The sequence below is a fragment of the Stenella coeruleoalba genome, assembly GCF_951394435.1.
Source record: "Stenella coeruleoalba genome assembly, chromosome: 9".
In the NCBI taxonomy this organism is placed as follows: Eukaryota; Metazoa; Chordata; class Mammalia; order Artiodactyla; family Delphinidae; genus Stenella; species Stenella coeruleoalba.
In genome coordinates, this window is record NC_137155.1 from 37,522,153 (window position 1) to 37,547,828 (window position 25,676).

The 25,676-nt window shown below is 35.6% G+C and overlaps 1 protein-coding gene across 5 annotated transcripts in view; it reads left to right on the forward strand.

The window, feature by feature from the left end:
• Positions 1-25,676, forward strand: part of AGMO (alkylglycerol monooxygenase) — a 374,058-nt gene that overhangs the window by 180,613 nt on the left and 167,769 nt on the right. For all 5 annotated transcript variants that reach the window (XM_079932554.1, XM_079932551.1, XM_079932555.1 and 2 more), the window contains 3 exons: positions 21,629-21,695; positions 23,901-23,966; positions 24,054-24,133. In XM_079932554.1, the coding sequence (XP_079788680.1) occupies positions 21,629-21,695; positions 23,901-23,966; positions 24,054-24,133 (213 nt within the window). The remainder of the gene's footprint in view (positions 1-21,628; positions 21,696-23,900; positions 23,967-24,053; positions 24,134-25,676) is intronic.

The window sequence follows — 25,676 nt, forward strand, 5'->3', positions numbered from 1 at the left end:
TCTGCAAACAGTGACAGTTTTACTTCTTCTTTTTCGATTTGGATTCCTTTTCTGTTTTTTCTCTGATTGCTGTGGCTAAAACTTCCACAACTATGTTGAATAATAGTGGTGAGAGTGGGCAACCTTGTCTTGTTCCTGATCTTAGAGGAGATAGTTTCAGTTTTTCACCGTTGAAAACGATGTTGGCTGTGGCTTGTCACATATGGCCTTTATTATGTTAAGGTAGGTTCCTTCTGTGTCTGCTTTTTGGAGAGTTTTTATCATAAATTGGTGTTGAATTTTGTTGAAAGCTTTTTCTGCATCTACTGAGATTATCATATGGTTTTTATCCTTCAGTTTGTTAGTATGGTGTATCACATTGATTGATTTGCGTATATTGAAGAATCCTTGCATTCGTGTGATAAACCCCACAAGATCATGGTATATGATCCTTTAAATGTTCTGTTGGATTCTGTTTTCTAGTATTTTGTTGAGGATTTCTGCATCGATGTTCATCAGTGATATTGGCCTGTAGTTTTCTTTTTTTGTAACATGTTTGTCTGGTTTTGGTATCAGGGTGATGGTAGCCTCGTAGAATCAGTTTGGGCATTTTACTCCCTCTGCTATAGTTTGGAATAGTTTGAGAAGGATAGGTGCTAGCTCTTCTCTAAATGTTTGATAGAATTTGCCTGTGAAGCCACCTGGTCCTGGGCTTTTGTTTGTTGGAAGATTTTTAATCACAGTCTCAATTTCAGTGCTTGTGATTGGTCTGTTTATATTTTCTCTTTCTTCCTGGTTCAGTCTCGGAAGGTTGTGCTTTTCTAACAATTTGTCCATTTCTTCCAGGTTGTCCATTTTACTGACATATAGTTGCTTGTAATAATCTCTCATGATCCTTTGTATTTCTGCAGTGTCAGTTGTTACTTCTTTTTCATTTCTAATTCTGTTGATTTGAGTCTTCTCCCTTTTTTTCTTGATGAGTCTAGCTGATGGTTTATCAATTTTTTTATCTTCTCAAAGAACTAGATTTTAGTTTTATTGATCATTGCATTGTTTCCTTCATTTCATTTATTTCTGATCTGATCTTTATGATTTCTTTCCTTCTGCTAACTTTGTGGTTTTTTTGTCCATCTTTCTCTAACTGCTTTAGGTGTAAGGTTAGGTTGTTCATCTGAGATTTTTCTTGTTTCTTGAGACAGGATTGTAATAAACTTCCCTCTTAGAACTGGTTTTGCTGCATCTTATAGGTTTTGGGTCGTCATGTTTTCACTGTCATTTGTTTCTAGGTAATTTTTGATTTCCTCTTTGATTTCTTCAGTGATCTCTTGGTTATTTAGTAGCATATTGTTTAGCCTCCATGTGTTTATATTTTTTTAGTTTTTTTCCTGTAATTGATATCTTGTCTCAAAGGTTGTAGTTGGAAAAGATACTTTATAAGATTTCAATTTTCTTAAATTTACCAGGGCCGGATTTGTGACCCAAGGTATGATTTAGCCTGGAGAATGTTCCATGTGCATTTGAGAAGAAAGTGTATTCTGTTGCTTTTGGATGGAATGTCCTATAAATATCAATTAAGTGCATCTTGTTTAATGTGTCATTTAAAGCTTGTGTTTCCTCATTTATTTTCAATTTGAATGATCTGTCCCTTGGTGCATGTGGGTGTTAAAGTCCCCTACTATTTTTGTGTTACTGTTTATTTCCCCTTTTATGGCTGTTAGCATTTGCCTTATATATTGAGGTGCTCCTATGTTGGGTGCATAAACATTTATAATTCTTATATCTTCTTCTTGGATTGATCCCTTGATCATTACGTAGTGTCCTTCTTTGTCTCTTATAATAGCCTTTATTTTAAAATCTATTTTGTCTGATATGAGAATTGCTATTCCAGCTTTCCATTTGCATGGAATATCTTTTTCCATCCCCTCACTTTCAGTCTGTACATGTCCCTAGATCTGAATTGGGTCTCTTGTAGACAGCATATATACCAGTCTTGTATTTGTATCCATTCAGCCAGTCTATGTCTTTTGCTTGGAGCATTTAATCCATTCACATTTAAGGTAATTATCAATATGTGTGTTCCTATTACCATTTTCTTAATTGCTTTCAGTTTGGTTTTGTAGGTCTTTTCCTTCCCTTGTGTTTCCTGCTTAGAGAAGTTCCTTTAGTATTTGTTGTAAAGCTGGTTTGGTGGTGCTGAATTCTCTTAACTTTTGCTTGTCTGTAAAAGTTTTGCTTGTGTGTAAAAGTTTTAATTTCTCCATCGAATCTGAATGAGATCCTTGCTGGATAGAGTAATCTTGGTTGTAGGTTTTACCCTTTCATCAGTTTTAATATGTCCTGCCACTCCCTTCTGGCTTGCAGAATTGCTGCTGAAAGTCCAGCTGTTAACTTTGTGGTGATTGCCTTGTATGTTTTTTGTTGCCTTTCCCGTGATGCTTTTAGTATTTTTTCTTTGTATTTAATTTTTGAAAGTTTAATTAATATGTGTCTTGACATGTTTATCCTTGGGTTTATCGTGTATGGAACTCTCTGTGCTTCCTGGACTTGATTGACTATTTCCTTTCCCATGTTAAGGAAGTTTTCAATTATCATCCCTTCAAATATTTTCTCAGACCCTTTCTTTTTCTCTTCTTCTTCCGGGACCTGTATAATTTGAATGTTGGTGTATTTAATGTTGTTCCAGATGTGTCTGAGACTGTCCTCAGTTCTTTTAATTCTTTTTTCTTTATTCTACTCTGCGGTAGTTATTTCCACTATTTTATCTTCCAGGTCACTTATCTGTTCTTCTGCCTCATTTATTCTGCTATTGATTCCTTCTAGAGAATTTTTAATTTTGTTTATTGTGTTGTTCATCATTGTCTGTTTGCTCTTTAGCTCTTCTATTTCCTTGTTAAACGTTTCTTGTATTTTCTCCATTCTATTTCCAGGATTTTGGATCATCTTTACTATCGTTATTCTGAATTCTTTTTCAGGTAGACTGCCTATTTCCTCTTCCTTTGTTTGATCAGGTGGGTTTTTACGTTTCTCCTTCATCTGCTGCATATTTCTCTGTCTTTTAATTTTGCTTAACTTACTGTGTTTGGGGTCTCCTTTTCACAGACTGCAGGTTCCTTGTTCCGTTGTTTTGGTGTCTGTCCCCAGTGTGTGAGGTTGGTTCAGTGGCTTTTGTAGGCTTCCTGGTGGAGGAGACTGGTGCTTGTGTTCTGGTGGGTGGGGCTGGATCTTGTCTTTCTGGTGGGCAGGGCGACGTCCAGTGGTGTCTTTTGGGGTGCTTGTGAACTTAGTATGATTTTAGGCAGCTAATAGGTGGGGTTGTGTTCCTGTCTTGCTAGGTGATTGGCATGGGGTGTCCAGCACTAGAGCTTGCCGACCGTTGGGTGGACCTGGGTCTTAGTGTTGAGACAGAGATTTCTGGGAGAGCTCTCGCCTATTGATATTATGTGGGGCTAGGAGGTCTCTGGTGGTCCAGTGTCCTGAACTTGGCTCTCCCACCTCAGAGGCTCAGTCCTGACACAAGGCCAGAGCACCAGGGCCCTGTCAGCCACATGGCTGCTAGTGTTGGAGGATCTCCTGCAGAGGTGGGGGGTGGCTGTGGCTCACCACGGGGACAAGGACACTGGCAGCAGAAGTTCTGGGAAGTAGTCCCTGGCAAGAGCCCTCCTGGAATCCACCATTAGCCCCACCAAAGAGCATGTAGCCTCCTTTTGTTTGTTTGTTAATGAAATGCATAAGGTGTTTACAGAGCCCCTTTAACTTGGTAGAATATGAATTCTCAGTTTCCTCTTGCCAGTACCAGGTAGCAGTTGAAATTCCTGCTCATTACCCTCGTAACTTTTCAGCAAGTTTCTTAATGTCTTGTCCCATGCATGAATAATATAAGAGTCAGCCAAGACTCTTAATTCAAGATTCAAGTTTGAGGGCAGTATGTGAGCTGATGATGTGGCTCCTCCCCTTGTGGTGCCACAGGATTTCTCCGTTCAATTTGCGGTCACTCTTGCAGTCTCAAAATTTGATCTCTGACTTCTAACCTAGTGGTACCAGCACTTTCTCTTCAAGCTCTACCACCTCCAGCTCCCCTTTTCCTTGCAATCAGGACATGACTTAGTGTGGCCATTCTAGTAGAATCCTACTGTGCAGACTATATCCACCAAGAACAAACATCACTGTTTTGCCATCACTTGCCATCAGTGATCTAGTTGACAAGCTATGAAGAAAACAAATTCTTCTCATCAGCAACACCATAAAATCATGCAGCTGCCCCAGTCAGATCTTTTCTCTGTGGATATATTCATGATAGACCTGTACAGTAAAGGTCAGTAGAAATTGGCATACAGGAGAACTGCAGAGTGTAATGTGCACAGTTAGAAAGCATGAGAAACATACAGTGGTATTTTGAAGCAATATAGCTAGTGAGACTATAGAAGCCAGAAGTTTGCAGAAGCCAGGACATATAGAGAAGAATAGGAAAAAGTAATGCGATAGCAGCAAAAACAATAGAGTGGTAGCAGCATGAGCAGAGAATTAGGACACCTGAATTCTTGATGATATAACTAATAAAGTATTTTGTTTATTGCCCTTTTGCATCCAACATTATGCTTCTCATGGAAGTTTGGCAGTGTTTATCTATTCTTCAAAATCTTATCAGGTCTACTCAAGACCCAGTCATATGTAAAAATTTAGCTTTCTTTTACCTAGCTATATCTATTTTATTCTATCTTTTTAATAAACCATTGAGAAAGAGTGAAATAGGTAATATTTGTGACATAAATTTTAAGTCATAGGTGCAGAGAAACGTGTTTATCTCAAGTCTCTGTAGCTGTTGTTTTGTCCTTTGTGTAGGTGGGAAATGTATTGGAATTTTTAAGCTAGTCAACAAGTCTTTTTCATTAACAGATTTATATTCATTTTGCATAAAGAAAAGTGACATCTGGGAAGACATTCTTGAATATTTCACATACTATAGTTATTTAAAATTAAATATGAGTATTATAAACACAATTATTCATCTCAAGTGCTTTTTTTGAAACACAGTAAAAGTAAGAAATACCATTTGCATACTGTAAACTGTGTTTTTCCTTTTGGGGTCTTAGAGATTAAATTACCTGAATTTAAATCCTGACTTCATTTATTGCAATCACTGCAACTTTGTGTGTGTTTATTTTTAATTAAAGTATAGTTGATTTACAGTGTTGTGTTAATTTCTGCTGTACAGCAAAGTGATTCAGTTATACATATATATATTCTTTTTCATATTCTTTTCCATTTTGGTTGATCACAGGATATTGAATATAGTTCCCTGTGCTACACCATAGGACCTTGTTGTTTATCCATCCTATGTATCCAAATGTATCCATTTCTCCATCCTTGGAACTGCTAATCCCAAACTCCCAGTCCATCCCTCCCCCACCCTGCCTCCATCTTGGCAACCACAGATCTCTTCTCTATGCCTGTGAGTCTGTTTCTATTTCATAGGTAAGTTCATTTATGTCATATTTTAGATTCCACATGTAAATGATATCATATGGTATTTATCTTTCTGACTTCACTTAGTATGATCATCTCTAGGTCCATCCATGTTGCTGCAAATGACATTATTTCCTTCTTTTTTATGGCTGAGTAGTATTCCACTGTATATATGTACCACATCTTCTTTATCCATTCATCTGTTGATGGACATTTAGGTTGTTTCCATGTTTTGGCTGTTGTGGTGTGAATCATCACTGCAACTTTGGACTGTTTACCTTCCTATGCCTCAGTTTCCTCACATGTAAAATAAAAATAGTAACACTATGTAGCATTGTTGTGAGGATTATAAAAGAGTTCATGTTACAATCTGTTGATTAGAACAGTTGGCACATAAAAAGTACTAAAAAATGTTTTCAGTGCTATTATTGTTGATGTTACTATTTCTGCACTCTAGATACCTGTTTTATTGGATGTCACTTACTATTCATTCCTAGCCATCATTATAATTATTTGTGTATATTTTATGACATAATTTTAATATAATACATACTTTAGTATGAATTACTAATAAGAATAAATGCAGTTCGATTTTTTATTTTTTAAAATTTATTATTTATTTATTTATTTTTAATTTTTGGCTGTGTTGGGTCTTTGTTGCTGTGCACGGGCTTTCTCTAGTTGTGGCAAGCAGGGGCTACTATTCGTTGCGGTGCATAGGCTTCTCATTGTGGTGGCTTCTGTTGTTGTGGAGCATGGGCTCTAGGTGCATGGGCTTCAGTAGTTACAGCATGTGGGCTCAGTAGTTGTGGCATGCGGGCTTTAGGGCCCACAGGCTTAGTAGTTGTGGCACATGGGCTCTAGCGCGCAGGCTCAGTAGATGTGGTGCACAGGCTTAGGTGCTCTGCAGCATGTGGAATCTTCCTGGACCAGGCATTGAACCTGTGTTCCCTGCATTGGCGGGCGGATTCTTAACCACTGCACCACCAGGGAAGTCCCATGCAGTTGGATTTTAAACTTGAATAATTAATTAATGAACAAATTTACTTTGGGAAAAAAAATTCATTCTTCACTATAAGAGTTTCAGATTGTTAGCATGAAGTGCATTGATCAGGTTTTTTAATATCTTTTCTTGTGTGATTTAGAAACTAATCAATATAAAAAATTATTAAATTTGCCAAGTTCTGTATATCTTGTTAAATATTTTAATTATTATATCCCACAGACATGCACTGAGTGCCTAGCCTATTACATTCCTACTCTTGCATGTAATAACAAAAACCAAAATTGGGTTAAAGACTGGAATAATGAGATGCAATATTCTGGAAGAAGGAAAAGTATCTGAGCTTGAAAGATATTAAAAAACAGACAAGTTTAGGAGAATAAACAGTTACAGTCATCCCAGGCCAATAATTCTCAGTTACTGATAGTTGTTATTGGCTGAGATATCCCAAGGAAAATATGATTAAATGACGTTTCTGTTTGTCTATTTACTTATTTCATTTTGTGTATCATATACTTAGCCAGCACTCAGTTTTTCAGCATTTTATTAAGTTATTAGATTTATTATTTATTTTAAAATTAAATTTACCTTATTTTATTGCATTATAAAAATGTTTGAAAATATTAAATTTTAAGCATCTTAACAAATACTATCTCATTAAATCTTCAAAGCAACTCTATGAAATACGAATACTATTTCCTCCAATTAAATATACTAAGTAACTTATTCTGGGTGATGTGATTGGTAAATGTGAAAGCTGGGCTTTGTATCCAGTAGTCAGGATCCAGATTCCTTGTTCTCATCCACTACACTATACAGCTTCCCTATAGATGGGTCATTTCTGATCCTAATGTTATAATAAAATAGCTACCATGTATTAAGCACTGAGTATGTGCCAAGCAAAAATTTTTCATTTAATTCCCATAAAATAATTTGAGTCACTAAAGACCAATTAAACTTTTACAGGTTGTAAAGAATGAATGTAAGTTCAAATAACTTCAGTTAATGGAGCTTTATTTTAAGGGGACAACATATAGAAGTACATGCAGCAGGAAACCATACCAGAAATTTAACAGACAATTTTAGAAAACTGAAATTTTTATATTCACTAACTCTGTGAGCAAACACCATCCCTTTTAAAGCTAAGAATATTGAGATTCTACAGTTTATATAAGGTAACATAGCTGGCTCAGAGATAATTTTTTGCCATTACTCACACATCGTACTTCTTCAAACAAAATTTTTATTTGATTACATCTCAGTATAGCATGGCAGAATGCGACAGGGTTCATAAAGAATCAATATGGTACGGTGAAAAGATCATGGCTATTGGTTACTTGAGACAGAGCTCAGTTGTAATATTACCTATACCAAACTGCTGTGTGAACTTCATACACATCTACTTGTCCCTCTTAAAATTTAATCTATTCTCAGGCTGCTCCTGCTGAAAATTATTTGGTGATGTTCCATGGCTTGCTGAGTTAAGTCTAAATTTCTTGCATTTTATGTTTCTCACGCACTGCCTTTCAAATAGATCTCCTGGTATATATCCCATTACTTTCCATTCTGTACAATTCAGTCAAACTAGACCATTTCCATTTCCCAAATACATCTGATATATGATCATTGCAGTGCCTCTCCTTTTTATATTTTCTACATGTTGCTATTCTATACATTTTGCAAGGCCCAACTCAGTTCCCTCTTCTCCATAAAGTGTTTCCTTTATTAAGAGCAAACACATATGTATCTCAGACCATGTGTCAGTCACTATGCTAAGTATTTCACAAGATGTACTTATTTGATTATACAATGTATTTACTAATGCAACCCTGTTGTCCCCATTCAAAATGAAGAAATTGAACTACATAGAGATGAACTTGTTTAATGTTGTTGCAGCTAGTTTATAGTAGATCTGTGGCTCAAAACCTGGTAAACAATTCTCTCTCCTTTCCTCCTTTGAAATCCTGTATCATTGATTTCACATCTCTTGGTAACGTCCCAGTTTGCCTGGTGCAGCCCCAATGTATACCTTTTTTTTTTCTGGCATAATTTTTACTAGCACACCCTGTCACTCTCTTAAGGTATTCATTGTACACTTGTTGTGTTTTCCTCCTAAACAGCTCTTTCATCTCTCTTCCCCTTTTTGTTTCTACTGCCTCGCCTTAATTTATGCTCTTATCATGTTACATAGATGATTACTACAAAATTCCTTTTTTTTCTTATTCCTGCAGACTCTTTCCTCTCCTATATATTTGCATACAACTGTGGTGATCATTTTAGAACCCAAGCAGTATCAGGGCACACCCAACATGAAACAAACATCAGCAACAGAAGTTTTTAAATGGCTCTCTATTGCCTCCAAGATAGAATCAAACACCTTAAATACATACATAGATTTTAGCAGCCTTACAATATGACCCTGCTTACTCTCCAGTCTCATTCCATTAGTTAGCCGGTCCAGCTAAACCACACTGCTTTTTGCTCCCTAAGCATGCCCAACACATTTTTTCCCTCTGTATTAGCATAGGCTCTCTCTGTGATACCTTTTTTCCAGACATTCCCCACGATGCAACTCAATTACCACTTCCTCTGGAATGTCACTCTTTCACCTCTTAGTTAAAGTTGAGCGCACTTTTCTTGACACTACCCCGTGTCCTATTTCCATATTGGCAGTTAATGATAAAAAGCATGGGCTCTGTTGGGAGGGCATAAATGAGATAACATATCAGTTGTTGCACATAGGAAGCATCCAATTAATAATGGTGAAGTTTAATTCTTACACCACTCTATTGTATTTATTGCTTAACTCTGCTTCTCCCATTATTCTCTGAGTTCCTTGATAGCAGAAAGTGTCCCTCATCTATTATGTGAGCATCTATTTACGTGTATGTGTACATATATTATATAAATATATACAAACTTTAATAAAAACAAACACCAGTATTTAAATAGACAATTAACTGTAACTTGCTGATAATAATTATTAGTGTTAGATATTAATAAACATATGTGTGTACGTACTTGTATTTATATCTAGAATATACTTATGCTGGATCTCCCCTAATAGAGTGTAAATTTTTGAGGGTGATGATTACATATCTTTCGGAACTTGGGGGAATGAGTAAGTTCTATTTCAAAATATATGCTTTTGAAAGATACTTATTTTAACAAAAATCAACTTTCATGCTTTTTTTCTATCCAGTGCTTATTCCAATAGTACCTAGTATCATAAACCTTTTGTTCTTGAAATAAGTTGAGACATTTCTCAGCACTTGTGCTCTCCTTACTCCCTTACTCTGTTTGACTTCTTCCTGAATTTCCGGTTCCAATTCTCTTTTCTTCTCTCAGTATTCTTCCTTCTTAGAATTTAATTTACTTCACCATTTTTAGGTTGTCTTCAAGTAATTGCATATTTAGTCTATAGCTCTAATACGAATTTTCTTATGGATTTAAGATCTATCTTTTGAATGTTTGACTTAACATATTCATAGGAATATTTGACACCACTCTGAGTCGACATTTCTAAAACGTGTTCCATTTCAGCTCTTCTCACCTCAAGTCAGCTGTTCTTTGTTTCCATTGCTACTTGAAGACAATGTCAAGATCAAATCCTGGTGTCATCTTCAACTCCTTGATCTCTCTAGTAGCCTATACATGTTCTCTCTAGAAGAAATCTACTGTTCTACAGTTACCTTTTAAAATAATTCACCCCCACCCTGCTTATTCTTGTATAAATTAGTAATGCTTTTCCACATGTATTAGATATATAAATCTCTTTGAAGTTCATATGTTCAAAAAATATTTCTCAAGCAGCTACTCTGGGCCAAAGAGCGATTCCAGTTTTCTGACCTGGGTTGGCACACTTTATTACTAACATTTTGAGGATCACAACCTCCTTCCAGAAACTGTTGGATTCTGGTGACTCTTTGCCAAAGGAAAAAACTTGATAAAATATCAAGAATTTTACTGAGTTTCCTGAAGATTATCAATAAACTGTTTAAAAATTCATAGATCACCGTATTCAAGTATCTGTTGTGAAAGGATTGGAATTGGAGGCCTTCAGACACAAGAAATAAGATCGGAATCTATAACCAGAATTGAAGAGAAAGACATTTCAGGAACAAGGGAATAGTAAAACATAATGGCATAAGGTTTTATAATGAAAGAGAAGTCTATCCTCTGTTAGAGGTTTGTACATCTTCTTCACTAATGTGTTCCCAGAATATAAAAGGTACCTACTTAATAGGAGCTCAAGACATGTTTGTTGAATGAATGCCTGTGGACATTTAGTAGAGTTATTTAAACTCTCTGACATTGCTTCCAAATCTGTTAACTGAAACTAGTCATACCTACCCAATAAGAGTGTTGTTAGGATTAATGAAATAACATGTGTTAAGTATATAGTCTGGAAAATAATACGCTTTCAACCGATAGCAATTATGAAAAAGCAAAAAAACAACCAAAACAAAACAAACCCTGCATATTGGAACTGGTACACAGAGACAGAGCTAATAGAAGCAGGTGTAACTGTTGCCAGTCACCCGCATGCATCAGAACTATTTGTGCTTACTCAAGATATAGAATCATGGTCCCGTTCTGAGAACCACAGAATCTAAATCTCTGGAGAGCAAGAGTAGGAAACTTGAGCAAGCTTCCCAAGAGATTAGACTGAACATTGTTGTGATGAAGTTTGAGCACAATGAATGCAGGAGGTGACAGTAAACTTCTTGAAGACAAAGACTATGTTTTATACCTCTTTGTTTTCCCATTGTCTTGTCTGGTCATGTTAACCAGATTCTTTATAATATGTGTATATATTGAAGAGAAGCAGAAGGAGAAACAAGAAGAGAGTACCCATGGCAAATATTTGGATCAGAGAGGATGTGCTGTGGAATGAATTGTGTTCCTCCAAAATTCATATGGTGAAGCCTTAATCCCCACAGTGATGATATTTGGAGATGGAGCCTTTAGGAGGTAATCAGGTCTTGAAGGTGGAGCCCTCATGATGGGATTAGTGCTCATAGAAGAAGAGACAAAGAGGAAAGGATACAGAAAGAAGGTGGCTTTCACAAGATGCTGAATTTGCTGGCACCTTAATCTTGGACTTCTTCCCTTCTATCACTGTGAGAAATAAATGTTTGTTGTTTAAGCCACACAGTCTATTGTATTTAGTTACAGCATCCCAAACTGACTAAGACATGATGTACAGTTAAAAAATAAATAAATCTTTAATAAATTCTGAGGGACAAGGGGAGAAGTTGTCCTTTAGCTTGTCCTTAGAAGGAAAATATGCAAATAGGAACAGGACAAATTAATTTATGACAAACAGATACTTGTAGCTTCCAAACAACTAATTGAGAAATCATGCTATGATATTTGCCTTTAAGCAATTGGTATTTACAAATATTTAACAGACTAAAATTTATAATGAGTGACAGGAGATCTGACCTATGAGTTTGTAAACATTAAAATGCAGATTTATATCTAATGCTTAGCAACTGCCAGGTACATGGTCAGTAATCACTGACATTTGTTGATTAATGAATGTAAAAGCGACACTGAAATTGGGAATATGATCATCATGACAGACACAATGTACTGAGCCTTAGAATGAGTCAAACATTTGGAGTTTGTGTAAGAACTACCTAAACTCTCAGTTTGTCAGTTACCTTCTTTTAACATGATGTTACTACCACTAATAACAATGTGGTTCCTTTTCTCACTGAGTGACCAAATTGGTAAAATAAAATGATGTTACACAAGAATGAAGTTTTACATAGTTATGCTTATGAATATTTCCCATTTTTCTTAGGTCAATTTAATTGGTGTTGCTTTATAGAAGTCACTTGGAATCCACCTGCCTTTGAAGGAACACATTCAGCAGCTACTTACATTCATTTTTCTAAGGAAAAGTTAAAAGTGTTACTCAAAATGTAAGCTGAGATGAATTCAAATAGAATGCTAACTTGTCCACCTCTTGTTTGAGGAATAATACAATCATAAGTGACAAGAGTCAGCCTTCAAGGTAATTTATTACAAACACAGTTCTTTAAAACCCTTGTTTATTGTATAAACATAGCCTAGTCTCATTCTTCTTAAAACCAAGTTTTTAACTCTTTAACCCTGTGGTATGGATTCATCAAAAATTTACTCCCTATGAAGCTCTTTATGATCCCAACAGTCCTGATTCCTCCAGATTGTTTTATTTCCAAACTATAAATATTGTTTTTTCACTCCTTAGTGTGGAAATTCAGCTACCTCCATATTACATGCTTACTGAAGTAGAAAACTGCCTAATCAGATAGGAAAACATTTGGCTGTGAATAAATCAGCATTTGTCGAGGATTTCAAAGTGTGAAAGTAGGCAGACAAGCCCAGATCCTAAGAGCTCTGCTTTCTCTTGCTTCCCTGTAGAGAAATCAAGAGGCTAATATGGCCTCCACTACCATCTGTCTAAATACTTGAATCTGTTGTCTTGAATTAACACAGCAGATCTAGTGGGGGGTATAATTAAGATTTTGTTTTTACATTTCATCACCAGATGCTCTACAGTATAAATTTATCCATAACTGTTCAGATTGATTAAGTTTTTAATAAGGAAAACAATGGGTGTTTAAAGATCAACTAATTCAGAACAAGAAGTAAAATTATTTTAATATGTTGACTTGTAGTATTTATGGATTTTATCCTTTTTCTAAAACTTTAAGTGAGAAATTGCTATAGATTTTTTTGAGAGAGAAAAACCTATTCGTACATAAATATATATATGCAAACAATAAAAATCTAACATTGCCATTCATTCTACCTTTAAATTAATAAACTACCTGCTAATAAATTGTAATTTCCATTGTTTTATTCCGTGACCTTTCAAAAGATCTTAACACAGTACTTTCCATAAAATATGCACTCAGTAAATACCTATTGAATAAATGAAACCCACATAGGTTATTTTAATTTCCATACAGTCAGATGAAGTTTATGAACAAGGGAGAATTCTCTACAGCATTCTCTGGCAACAAGCAATGGGACTGTTTGCAAAACAGCAGTATAGAAAACTAAGCAAAAGCATATATCTCTATTAAGGGTAGTTTTCAGCTTGAGACCTGGAAAAGGAACTCAATTTGCTTCTTGTTAAATAACTCTTGTGCCAGTTACATATTCAAATTTATTGTAAGCTCAAATGTCTCTGCTGTGCATTGTAACTGAAAACAAAACAAGACAAAAAAAAGAATGATTTTTCTCATCCTTCCCGCAAAATCACAAAATTTTACGAGAAAGATAAGTTTTTAGAAAAGCTTTGTTTCTGAAATAGCTTTACCTTTCCATTGAAGAGACCATTGGGCTGTAAATAAGCTTCCTATGTGAAGTACCTGCATCTCGCTTTATTTCTTTTTACTTCTAAAACCTATAGTAAAGTTCATAGAAATTCAATAAATGTTTGCAGAATGAATGGAATCCCTGACAAGAGACTTCTTGCTCTGATTATTCTGCAAGTAGCTTTTAATAAAACACTTTGATAAGGACTTATAAATACAGGTTTTAATCCTCTGAAACAGATTATTTCCAACCCTAATAGAAAACCCTTACTGGTAGTTTGGTACCTAAAATTGTCATTGATTGGTATTTGAGTTTGTATTTAATATTTAGTATATATATAATAAATATATTTAATAGAAATAAATATATGTATATACATTAATATTTTTGTCCTTCAGGTTTTTTAATCTGTAAATGGGACTAAAATACTGGAAGGCATTATTGAAAGGTCATAGAAATATTTATAATCACTTACTTTTCAAAAAGATATGCATGAGCCTATAGTTAATTGTAAAGATCTTTCCAAATAAAAGATTCTCCAAATTTTTAATACAAAAACACCCATGCATAGACATATACATAGATAGGTAGAAAGGCAGATAGATAGATAGTTGAAAGAAAGAAGGAAAAAGTTAAAAAGAGAGAGAGAGAGGAAGGAAGGAAAAAAGGAAAGAAGGAAGAAAGAAAGAAAATTAGATAAGAAAAAGGCAAGTAATCATAATATAACTGTTAGTCCATTTAATTTTAGTTTGGGTTTGCACTGAATCTTGCCACTAATTTACCTGAAAAGTTTTGCTGTTTTTAGTCTGCACTTCAAGCATATGTTTCTTAGTTAAATATAACATGACAATGATTTTTATATCAGATGATAAATGTATTGGGAGCTGGCTTAGCATTTCCCTTAAATACTGATGCAGTGAAACCCAGAGGCCTGCAGTAGTATGGGTCCCTCTGGAACATCAATCACGCATGATGCTGTAAGGAGAAGTCTTGATTACTTAGAGTCAATGTCGTCACTGTAACCTACGCTCATCTGAATGCAGGCATTTTTCTGCTACGGAGATTTCATTTCACTTCACCCTCAACCCAGTCGCCCCTCAGCATTTATCATATTGTTAGCACATTCATTTTTATAATGAGAATTCTGTAAAACACATGCTTTTTAAGACATATTTTCCCTATTATAATTTTTTCCTCTCAGACAGGATGCGTGAATATTTGTAAGCATCTCTTATTTGGAAAGAACTTTACAAATAACTATAAGCTCATGCCTTCTTACTTAAAAGTAAGTTGTTATAAGGATTTCTGTGGCCTTTCAGTAATATATTTTAGCATTTCGGTGCCAGTCTGCAGATAGAAAAACTGCAGGGTAGAAATGTAATATGGTATTCACATATTAGTCCAAAATTGGGGAAAAAATAGAATTAGAGTTTTTAAAATTAGATTTAGAAAGTCTCTTCCCTATCCTCAATAGTCAAAGTGAGGTGAGACGAGGCAATTTTCTAAGCAATACAGACAAACGAAATACTTTTCTCTTGAATTAATCACTTTTGTTGAAAGGAAATCTTGTCATCCAACTTGACCATCCAGTAATTATTTCTGTATTCTTAACTGAACTATAAAAATCGAACCCATGTTTCCCAATCAGAAGAATCCGTGAAACTAGTTAAGAAATGTATAGAATGGACTAAGTTACTTTTATAAGAAATAATTTCAGACAAGACACTAATTTAAAACACTTACTTTGATGCTTGTAGAGTTCAACTGTAAGTGATTTTTCAATTTCAATTGGAAAGACCTATTGAGGTATGTTTTTCATGTAATGTAAGGTAGTGAGAAAACTTCTGAGAACTATATCATGGAAAGAATTAATTGCAATCGGTTCATAATAGACATTTAAATATTTGATTTACCACGTGTACTTAGTTTATCAATTTGCAAAGCCAAATGATTTCAGGCTGGTAACCTACGCACTATGAAGGTGTCATCACTCTTCTAGACTTGTAAGTTATCCAGCTCACTCAAAGTGTAACTGGAGGGTGGGTGGGGTGCGGGTGTCATGAGAACTCTCAAAGGAACTTTCAAAAGCACTTGATGACATGTAAACTACATTTTCTATTTCTGATTCATTTCATTGAAACTGAAGCCCACACAAACTGGTGCTAAGAGAGCATAAAGGTAATTCAGGAAATTCAGCTGCCGATGATTATCATAATTCAATTATCTCATCATCTAGCCTCTGTGATTTTCTGTGTGTGTTTTTTTTGTTGTTGTTGTTATTGTTGTTGTTAGCCCCTTTATTTTTAGTTATTTGTCTTAATTTTTCACCTCACTAAAACAAAAATTATGTTTGGACTCACTTTCCTGGCTTTAAACTCTAAGGACACTCCAGACTCATGTTTTGCCTCTAGCCTTGGCAGTAACTACCAGGCTCATTCCCTAATGCACCCCTTCCTCCAACTTCCCAATTAGAAGACAGAAATTATACAGAGCCTCCCTCCTGAACTACACAAGACTAGAGCACAGTAAGACATTCACACCCATGACACAGAGTTTCTCCACCTTGGCACTATTGACATTTTGGACCAGATAACTCTTTTTTCTTTTTTTTTTTTAACATCTTTATTGGAGTATAATTGCTTTACAATGGTGTGTTGGTTTCTGCTTTACAACAAAATGAATCAGTTATATATGTTCCCATATCTCTTCCCTCTTGCGTCTCCCTCCCTGCCACCCTCCCTATCCCACCCCTCCAGGCGGTCACAAAGCACGGAGCTGATCTCCCTGTGCTATGCGGCTGCTTCCCAGATAACTCTTATTTTCGGAGAATGTCTTGTGCCCTGTGGGGTGGTTAGCGGCACTAAAACCTACTAGTCAGTAGATACAATAGCACTTTCCCCAGCTGAGACAACCAAAAATATCTCCAGACATTGCCACCAGTCCCCTGGGAGCATAATCACCCCTGTTTAAGAACCACTACTATAAAGGCAGAAGTGTGGAGGGCAGTAAAGTTGACTTATCTACCCAATATAATCTTGCTGAGAAATCACTATGTGCGAACCAATGTTGTATGTGCTGTGAGAAACTTCGAGAAGGGTGAGACCCAGTTTCTGTCTTCACAGAAATGAACACAAATAATTAGGACATAGGACAGACCGACATAAAAAGTAGTGGTATCTTGATATGTACTCAGAGAAAGGAAAACAAAATTCCCTTTAGAAAAATCCAGAAGAGTGCTTGGAAAATTTAACTAGGTCTTGGAGGTAGAGCATGATTTCAGCAGGTCAGGATGGGACATGAAGATCTTAGAGGCAAAAGTGAGAGCATTGGGATTGGTCTGGAGGAAAAATGTGAACGGCTTTGAATTCCAGATGTTTTGGACTTTATTTAGTTCATTCTGAAGATCCTTTTATTTGAGTTCATTTTAGTTTTGATGAGAGGAAATGACATGATGAAATGACATGATGAAACTCATGGTTCCTGTTCTCTTACTTTTACATTTAACTCTTCTTCCCTACATCCACCATAAATTGTGGAGAGAGAAATAAGGAGTTTGTGACCACTCCAGCAAATCCAGTCCAGAGCACTTCTGCTGGATAAAGATTAATCAATAGAATGGATGGAGCTTATAATTATAAAATTGTTACTTTTATTATTTATTTATTTTTAATAATTTATTATTAAACAGGTAAAAGCAGCTTAAGAAACAATCTTTTTGGAAAACAATGATTTCACGAAATAGGCAGAAAAAAATGTTAAAGTTACTGTCCGTGAAGATTGGGTGGGAAATTAGCACCCAAGTTTTAATAATACAGAAACTAAAAACACAATATAAATAAGAAGGGCAAAGGCAACAACCTAAAGCACTCTGTTTAGGACATTGATTCTTAACCTCTGGGGACTTATGTATCCCTTTGAGTATATTGTGAAAATAGTAGTTTTCCCCAAGAAAATACCCATAGTCACATATTCATAAAATTTGGTATGACACTTCAGGGTGTTCTTGGCCTTTTGAAGCCCGTAAATGGCCCTTCTAGACATCCATGGCCCTCAGATTATAAAACCCTGATAGAAAACTACAGGCTACAAGACACAGACCGTTGCTTTAGAGACCTAAGAAGCCCCAGAAGTGCCTAAAATGCGATGAGCGCAATGTAGAAGCTGAAATTCCTGGGCTCTTTCTAAATAACTGGATTTCATTTTGAAATGTAGTCAAAAAGCACTTAGTTATCATTTCCCGTTAAAGTTCTAAAAATTTAGATTTCTTTTATTTGATGGAAAAAGTGCTGTATCTCATAAAGCAACATGATAGAAAAATGGAAGGATTACTGAGTTGAAACTGAGAAGACTTTAGGGCTTCTTCTAAGATGTTTAAACTTGGATTAGTAATTTAACTTCTCCGAGCTTCAGTTTTATGCTTTTTTGTAATAGAGTATTGCACTATATTATTTTTAAGTCCTCTATATGTTCTAAAATTTTATAATTTAAATTAACTCATCTAAATCTAAAAAAAAAAGCAAGACAAATAACTTCTAAAAATGAGAATAGCTCCAGTTATGTTCACAGTAAAATATTTTCGAGAAGTGATTCAAAGCTAGATGTGGTTGAATTTCTAAATGACTGAATTTGCAAAAATGGGTGATAAGTCGTCCCACTCAGCTCTTATTAGTTATTAATTACTTCTCCATGACTTTGAATCAGAAGGGTTTACTACAAGAGAGGTTCTGACTGGGCTGTCTGAATGATGAATCATTTCCCACACCAAGGTGGTCTTCCCCAGCTCCAAGGTACTCATAGGCACTACAAGGAAATTTAACTCTGGTTGCCTGTGTTATACTTGGCAATTTACTAAAAAAAGAAAAAAAAAAAAAAGGAATTTTCAATATTGATATCACCATGCATTAGCCTGCAGAAGCAAAAGATTTTCTTTGAGGAAAAGTACTTGACATTAAAAAAATAATGCCCACAGCCAAGGCTCCAATCATCTGAATTCACTTACCATTTGTGGGGCTTTAAATCTGGCTGCACACACGCCGGGACCAAGGATTAGAAATGCATCTGGGTAGCAGAAACCAGTTAGTGTAGTCTCCTCTACCCCCTTTTGTTGTCTGTTTTTGTAACATATGTTAGCCACCAAAGACACAAACAAGGATAAAATGGTTTTCTCCTTTCCCATCTGGTTCTCTGCCAGAGATACAAAGCCTGAGCAGAGCATCAGATTTCAATGTCCTGACTGCTGAGAAACCCCCTTCTTGTTCTCTATCCGTCACCATTCTTCTTCTCAACAAATATTTTTCCACCAGTACAAAGCAATGTAGTCCAATAAAATTAAGGGTTATTTCTACTTACTCCCCTCCCAATTTCTGGTCATTAATAGTGCATTTGTGGGATAATATTTTTGCCTCTTATTTCACAGGACTGTGGTCTGATATAAGGGCTATATATTCACCGTATTTTGAACTCCTGAAATTAAAAACTGCAGAGATTTTTTTTTCATGTATAAATGAGTTCTGTTGTATGAATCAATGAAAAAGTCTTATGGATCAACAAAAAAAGTCTGTTGTTTGGATCCCATAATACATTTCTTATGGATAACTTTAAAAATGGCTATAGAACTCTAGATTAGAAAAGAGAGACAAGAAGAAAGAGAGAGAGAGAGAGAGAGAGAGATAACATATTACATATCCTCTGCATTGCAAACATTTGCATCCTTTGCATGCCTGTACCGTAATGGAAACTGAGAACCCCTTAGAAGCTGGGCAGCAGGGAAGGAGGCAAGGACTGTTTCTTTCAGGTGTGCAGTGAGTCTAATAAGGAGATGCTGGTGACACCTGCCCTATGAAGAGATGCAACATTGTTATGTGGCAGCGCTGCTGCTGCTTCTCCTTCAGGAACGTGCAGGACCCCACAAGCTGAGGACCGTGTGGCTCCTGCGGCTCTGCATGTCTGCAGAGCAATTGCAGATTGGGTGTTTCAGTGTCAGAGGTTGCCAAAAAAGTATTAAACCCTGCCATATAAAGAGTTACAACATAGATGTATGTTTGGGACTATAGGGCTCTATCAATATTAATATTTTCAACCAACTAACTGAGCATTACTGTATATTAATAGAGTAGTAATTTCTTTTATTTAAATTTGTCTTAAAAATTTTAAAACATTCAGAAAAGTAGAATAATAGAATGAATGTTTCTAGCTCCATAACTTCAATTTAAAAATCATTATGATATCTTGTAATAACCTATAATGGAAAAGAATCTGAAAAATAATAGATAATAGATAGATATGTATGACTGAATCACTTTGCTGTACACCTGAAATGAATACAACATTGTAAATCAACTATATTTCAATAAAAACACTATGATTTTGATTCATTTTCATCAGTTATTCTTTTTTTCTTTTTCCTTTTCATTGCCAAATATGATGAAGCAAAACCTAGATCTCATGTCACGTATACTTTAGTTATACAACTCTTAAAAAACAATTACATTTTCTCATGCAATGACAATGCCATCATAACTCCTAATAAAACAGTATTCTTATCATGTCATACTATGTTTATAATCAGTTTTCTCTCATTGCCTATAAAATGTCTTTTATATTTGGTTTGTTCAAATCAGTATCTAAACAAGATCCCCACAATACGTTTGGTTGTATGTATCTCAAAAATATCTTTTCATCTGAAGCAGTCCCAGCTCCCTGTTTTTTCTCGTACCACTGACTTGTTGCCAAATTCATGTCAGTGTTACTATTTCAGTGACTATTTTTCCCCTTAAGTAGCATTTAACATATTACTTTATTCCTTATATATCCTTTAAATGGAAGTTAACTTTAAAGGTGAGTAATTTCTTAAAATATCAATGTATTGATTTTGTCATAAATAGGCTCTAAAAGATCTATTTAGATTGTGATTAAAGAAAAGTAAAAGACTGTTATCTGCCATGGTTGATGGAAGAAAGAATAATGTAATTGAGATGAAAAGCGTTCCCACATTGTCCAATATTAACTGTATGACATAATGGATATCTTAAATATGGCCTGCTGTTCTAATTTATGGTAACTACCTGGTTTCTACACTCTTTAGAGTGTGCAGACTCTGGCATAGGGGGTTCTTACTGAGAAATGTTGAGAGAAAACATTAGAGAATAATAGACGCTATTTTAAAGGGTCTTTAATTCCAAAAAAGCCCCTTTACATATTTGACTTTGAATCGTGCCTCAGAAATGGACTGGAAGATGGGGCATCTACAGTAAGAGAACATTTAGGAGTCTATTTGAATAAGCAAGGATCACCGTAATGCAACTGCAATACTAAGTTACTGCATGACTGATTATTGGGTGAAACCAACTCCAGAAAACGAATATAATACTGGGTTTCCCTTCGCCTAGTTATGCTCTGTTAACATAAGTCATCAAAGACATAGCTGATGGGTGAAGAACATAAAATGACATGAAACTTAAAGAAGTATGCCTTGGCAATAGTAGCATCTAAATACATTAACATTTGTAATCCTCAGAACATTATTATGTAGATACTATTATTTTCATTTTAAAGATAAGGAATCTGACTTATAAAAAGCTTAAGTAATTTCCCCCAGTACCACATAATAATAAATAGAGAATTCAGGGACTGAACTGAGGCAGTCAGTTCACTACTCTTAACCTCACTACTCTACTATATTGTCTCTTAGAATATCGTGATGAGCTAATTGTTATCTTTATATGAACACCAGAAGATAGAGAACCTTCTTAGGACTCTAATGCCAACCGTGGAATTAGCAATATTTCTTAACCCATATGGGATTTTAATGTGAGTACCTAAATATTATATATAATTTAATAACTATGTTCCTTTTCTTTTAAACAGGTCATCGATAACCTTGGTCCTTTGGAACTGATTCTTAATACTCCTAGCCATCATAGGGTTCATCATGGTGAGGAAATTCGATCTCTTCTTTCATTCCTTCCTCATTTCTTGAAAAATGACATTATTATTTTGTATCACTTCAGCACAATTACCCAACCTAGTCACCACACACTGCAAATAGGCATTTGCTTCTTCCTTCGTACCTGGACAAACCTCATCTATAAAGAAAGGACTGGAGGAAAACAAAACAAAACAAAATCCTCTCCATAGCTGACTTTTGAATTTCCTTTTTGCTTAGCTCTCCTCAGATGTAATGGAAAAAGGAGTTAACCAGCTGAGGGGGTACACACTTCATATTGTGAGGAGCTTGTTGAAAGTTACTCCTTGACCCCATGCTGAGGGTCATTCCTGTATACAGTCATAGTGTCTTGGTCTTAAAAACTGTTGGTATTTAAGGAAAGCCTAATAAACAACACTTCACTTTCTGCCTAAATTCTGTGAACAAACTCAACATACACTGCTTTTTCCTGACAAAGAAAAAAAATCCCATGTGACCAGTGCCTAAGGTTTAAAGACACTAGCTTAAGAAATAACAGAAGTATTTACATTTGCTCACCAAAAGACCTGTAAAGAGTGTGCATATTGACATTATTTGTATTAGGTAATAGGAAAAAAAGATATAATTCGCATGTTTGTCAGCAATAGAACAGATACACTGTAGACTATTCATGTAGTGGAGAACTACATCGCAATGAAAATGTCCAACCTATTATAACATGTAATGGCATGAATAAATCTCACAAATGCCATTTTGAGAGACAGAAGCTAGTAAGAAAATAATATATATTATTGTTCTGTTTTTATAAGTTTCCAGGCATCACAGGCAGTAGTACTGGCACACGTCAGGCCTGCCTTCCCAAGGTGGGCAGGTCCCTTTCCCTGGGACAGGGAGCAGAGCAGAAGCACAAGCTCCTCCAGGTGGGGAGAGGCTGGGGTCCTGCTGCACATGTGCAGTTTCCCCTTCCAAACTCCACAGTCATACCTCCACCACAGGGAATTATTACTGAGTTGGTACAGAGGTCAAGAGCATTATGCTCTTGCTGTTCCCTCCATATTAAAGGAAACACAAGGACTGGAGAAAAACATGTCCACATTGAAAAAGAAATAGTTGCTAGTTTCCTGTTTGGCCTTAGAGCACCTTCGCATGCGTGTTGCTTTATATCAGGCATTCTCAGCCTCTGCACTATTAACATTTTGGACCAGATACTTCTTCACTTGGGAATGTGGGGAGAGCGTGCAGGCTGCCCTGTGTATTATAAGATGTTGGTCTCTACGTATTAGATGCTAATAGTATCCCCTCCCAGTTATGACTCTTAACAGTGTCTCCAGACATTGCCACATATTCCCTGAGGTTCAAAGTGCTCCCTCACCCAACTGGGAGCCACTGTTTAGCCTACGTGTGGCAATGAGTTGGTGGATCTGTGTAGCCAGCCCCACTCTACTTTTGTACCAGGGGAGAATTTTCCTTGTACCTTTACATTCATGTGTACATTTGCATGTACAGAAGATGTGTAAAGAAATGAGGACACGTGGAGACAGTTGAATTTATTGGAGTAGTGGCTTGGTGGATTAATATTCTTTTTCCTTTGATTTACAATCATGTGGATATGATTGTGTTTATTTAATTTTTTTAAATTAGTAAACTATGTCCAACTCTTTAAATTTAAACTATTATTTATTTGGGGCATTAAAATATCATGTATGTTATGAGTCAATGAATATAATCAAAGGTAACTTAATTTTTACTTATGTCTTTTGTGATGAAAAAAATAGGAAAGTCTTACTGTAAGTGGAAAATTTTCTTCCTGGAAAAGAGGCAGTGAAAAGGTGTAAAGATCACATCAAAAAAAAAATGCACATATTATTGATATTTATCTTATTTCATATTGCCTTTTGTTCTGGACCATTTAATTTTTAATTATTACTTTTTAATAGTCCTAAAAAAAAAGAATTACTTAGAATTATCCCAGATTTTTAAAGACCAGAAAAATTGTGAACGATGCTTTTTTAGAAATCTGGGATAATTCTAAATATCTATGGCTTTAAGGAAGTCTTTGCTCTTTTTAGTAAAATCAGTTGGAAAATAAATACTCAGTTTACTAGCAAATAAAGTCTAGTGTTGTCAGTGAAAAGATATTTTTAGGAATATCATTGTTTCAAAAAGTATAACTTCCATTTTCAAAAATTTTTTTTTAAATATTTTGTCTCATAGGCAGAAATCGTTATTGCATAGACAAAAATTTTGCCGGAACTCTTATTATATGGGATAGAATTTTTGGTAAGTAAAAACTATGAGCATTTAAAAAATTAAATTAGCTCCTTCATTCACAGAAAGTCAATCATATCATTATTGTTTATCTTCCAGGAACATTTGAGGCAGAAAAGGAAAAAGTTGTATATGGTCTAACACATCCCATTAATTCATTTGAACCTTTCAAGGTGCAGGTAATGTACTTGGTTTTATTTCTTCTGAATTGATTCCATCCTTTTATAAATTTTATATTTGAAAGAAAAATCAGCTGTTGAAAGGTGGAAGCACATTACACTAGCCTTAAAAAATATATATTTTAACTGTAAAAGAATTTAGAAATAACTCTGGCACTCAAAGCCTTGAATCAAATTGGGCAGAATACATTTGAAAACAATTCATTGTAAGAATTTTAAAATATGTCTGTTACCTAGAATTAAAAGAAATAGCTCTTTAGCAAACATACCCTTTCTCAGAATAGACCTGAAATATATTCATGTATTCAGAAGGAGCGGTAGTAAAATGTATAATTAAGGCTGATCCCAGAGTAAGAAAAATATTTGCTTCAAGCCTGCATGACTCTGGTTAGAAATTCAGGGTGAGGCCTTTGCCCTCCTCTTCTTGGACGGAGGTGTCAGGAGCTATTACGGGTTGGTTAGGTTTGCACGTTGCCTCACCTGCTAAGACTTGTTGCCCTGGACCAGTTTTCTGTCAGACATGTGGTATTGGTTGTTTGCTGGTCTCAATGGTTGGCACTAGAGAAATAAGGAATGTCTGTGAAGCTCTGATCCGTCAGTAGCAGAGCACCGCAGACACTCCCAGGGGTCGGGACTAATAAATGAGAAAAAGATAAAAATGCTTGAAAAAATGAAGAGATCAGTCAATGACAGCTCTGTCCAGGGGACTGGATATACAGCATTCAGAAAGGGAAGAAAGTACAGGTTCATGTTGGGTCTGCTTTTCAAAGCTACTTCTTCAAGGTTTTTAAAGAAAGTTACAGTAACAAAATAAATGGACATTTATTGAACTTTTACTATGTGCAGGACATTGCTAACAGCACACATGTTTAATTTAACCATTACTAAAACCTTATAAGGTAGTGGTTCTTTTTAACCTCAGTTTTTTGGTGGATGAAACTGAGGTTTCTCAGGATTTAAATAATTCCCCCGCCTAAACACAGTTTGTCAGATGCTAACCTAAGTAGGGTGGGTTGAAGGCCAAGCCCCAAACTTGATTAACTCAATTTTCAAGTGAAAGGCATTTTTATGTCTCTGTTCAGAAGAGAAAAGTTGATTATTTCTCTTCTTTCTTCTCAACTAGTGGCATTTCTTTCTCTGTCTTTGGTTCTCTTTCTTTTGGTTAGGCATTACGAAGAATATGATTTTTTTCAGGAGAATCCAGGTACTTCCTTAATAATAAACATTTCTAGGTACGTTCTTGATAGAACTGAAATCAGTTTCAAGATAATACATTGAGAGCCACTTCTTCACTGGGCGTGGTCTTGTCTTCATAATGTAGAGATTAAGAAGGAAATACAGCTTGGTCCCTGCCCTCTAGGAGAGAGCCTTTCAAACTTAATGTGCGTATGAATCATGGGAGGATCTTATTAAAGTAGGGTTCAGTAGGTCTGAAATCTGGCCAAGATACTGTGTTTCTAACAAGCTCCCAGGAGATGCCGACACTGCTGGTTCATGGCAATCCTTTAGCTAGCAAGGCTTTGGAGTATACACACATGGAGGA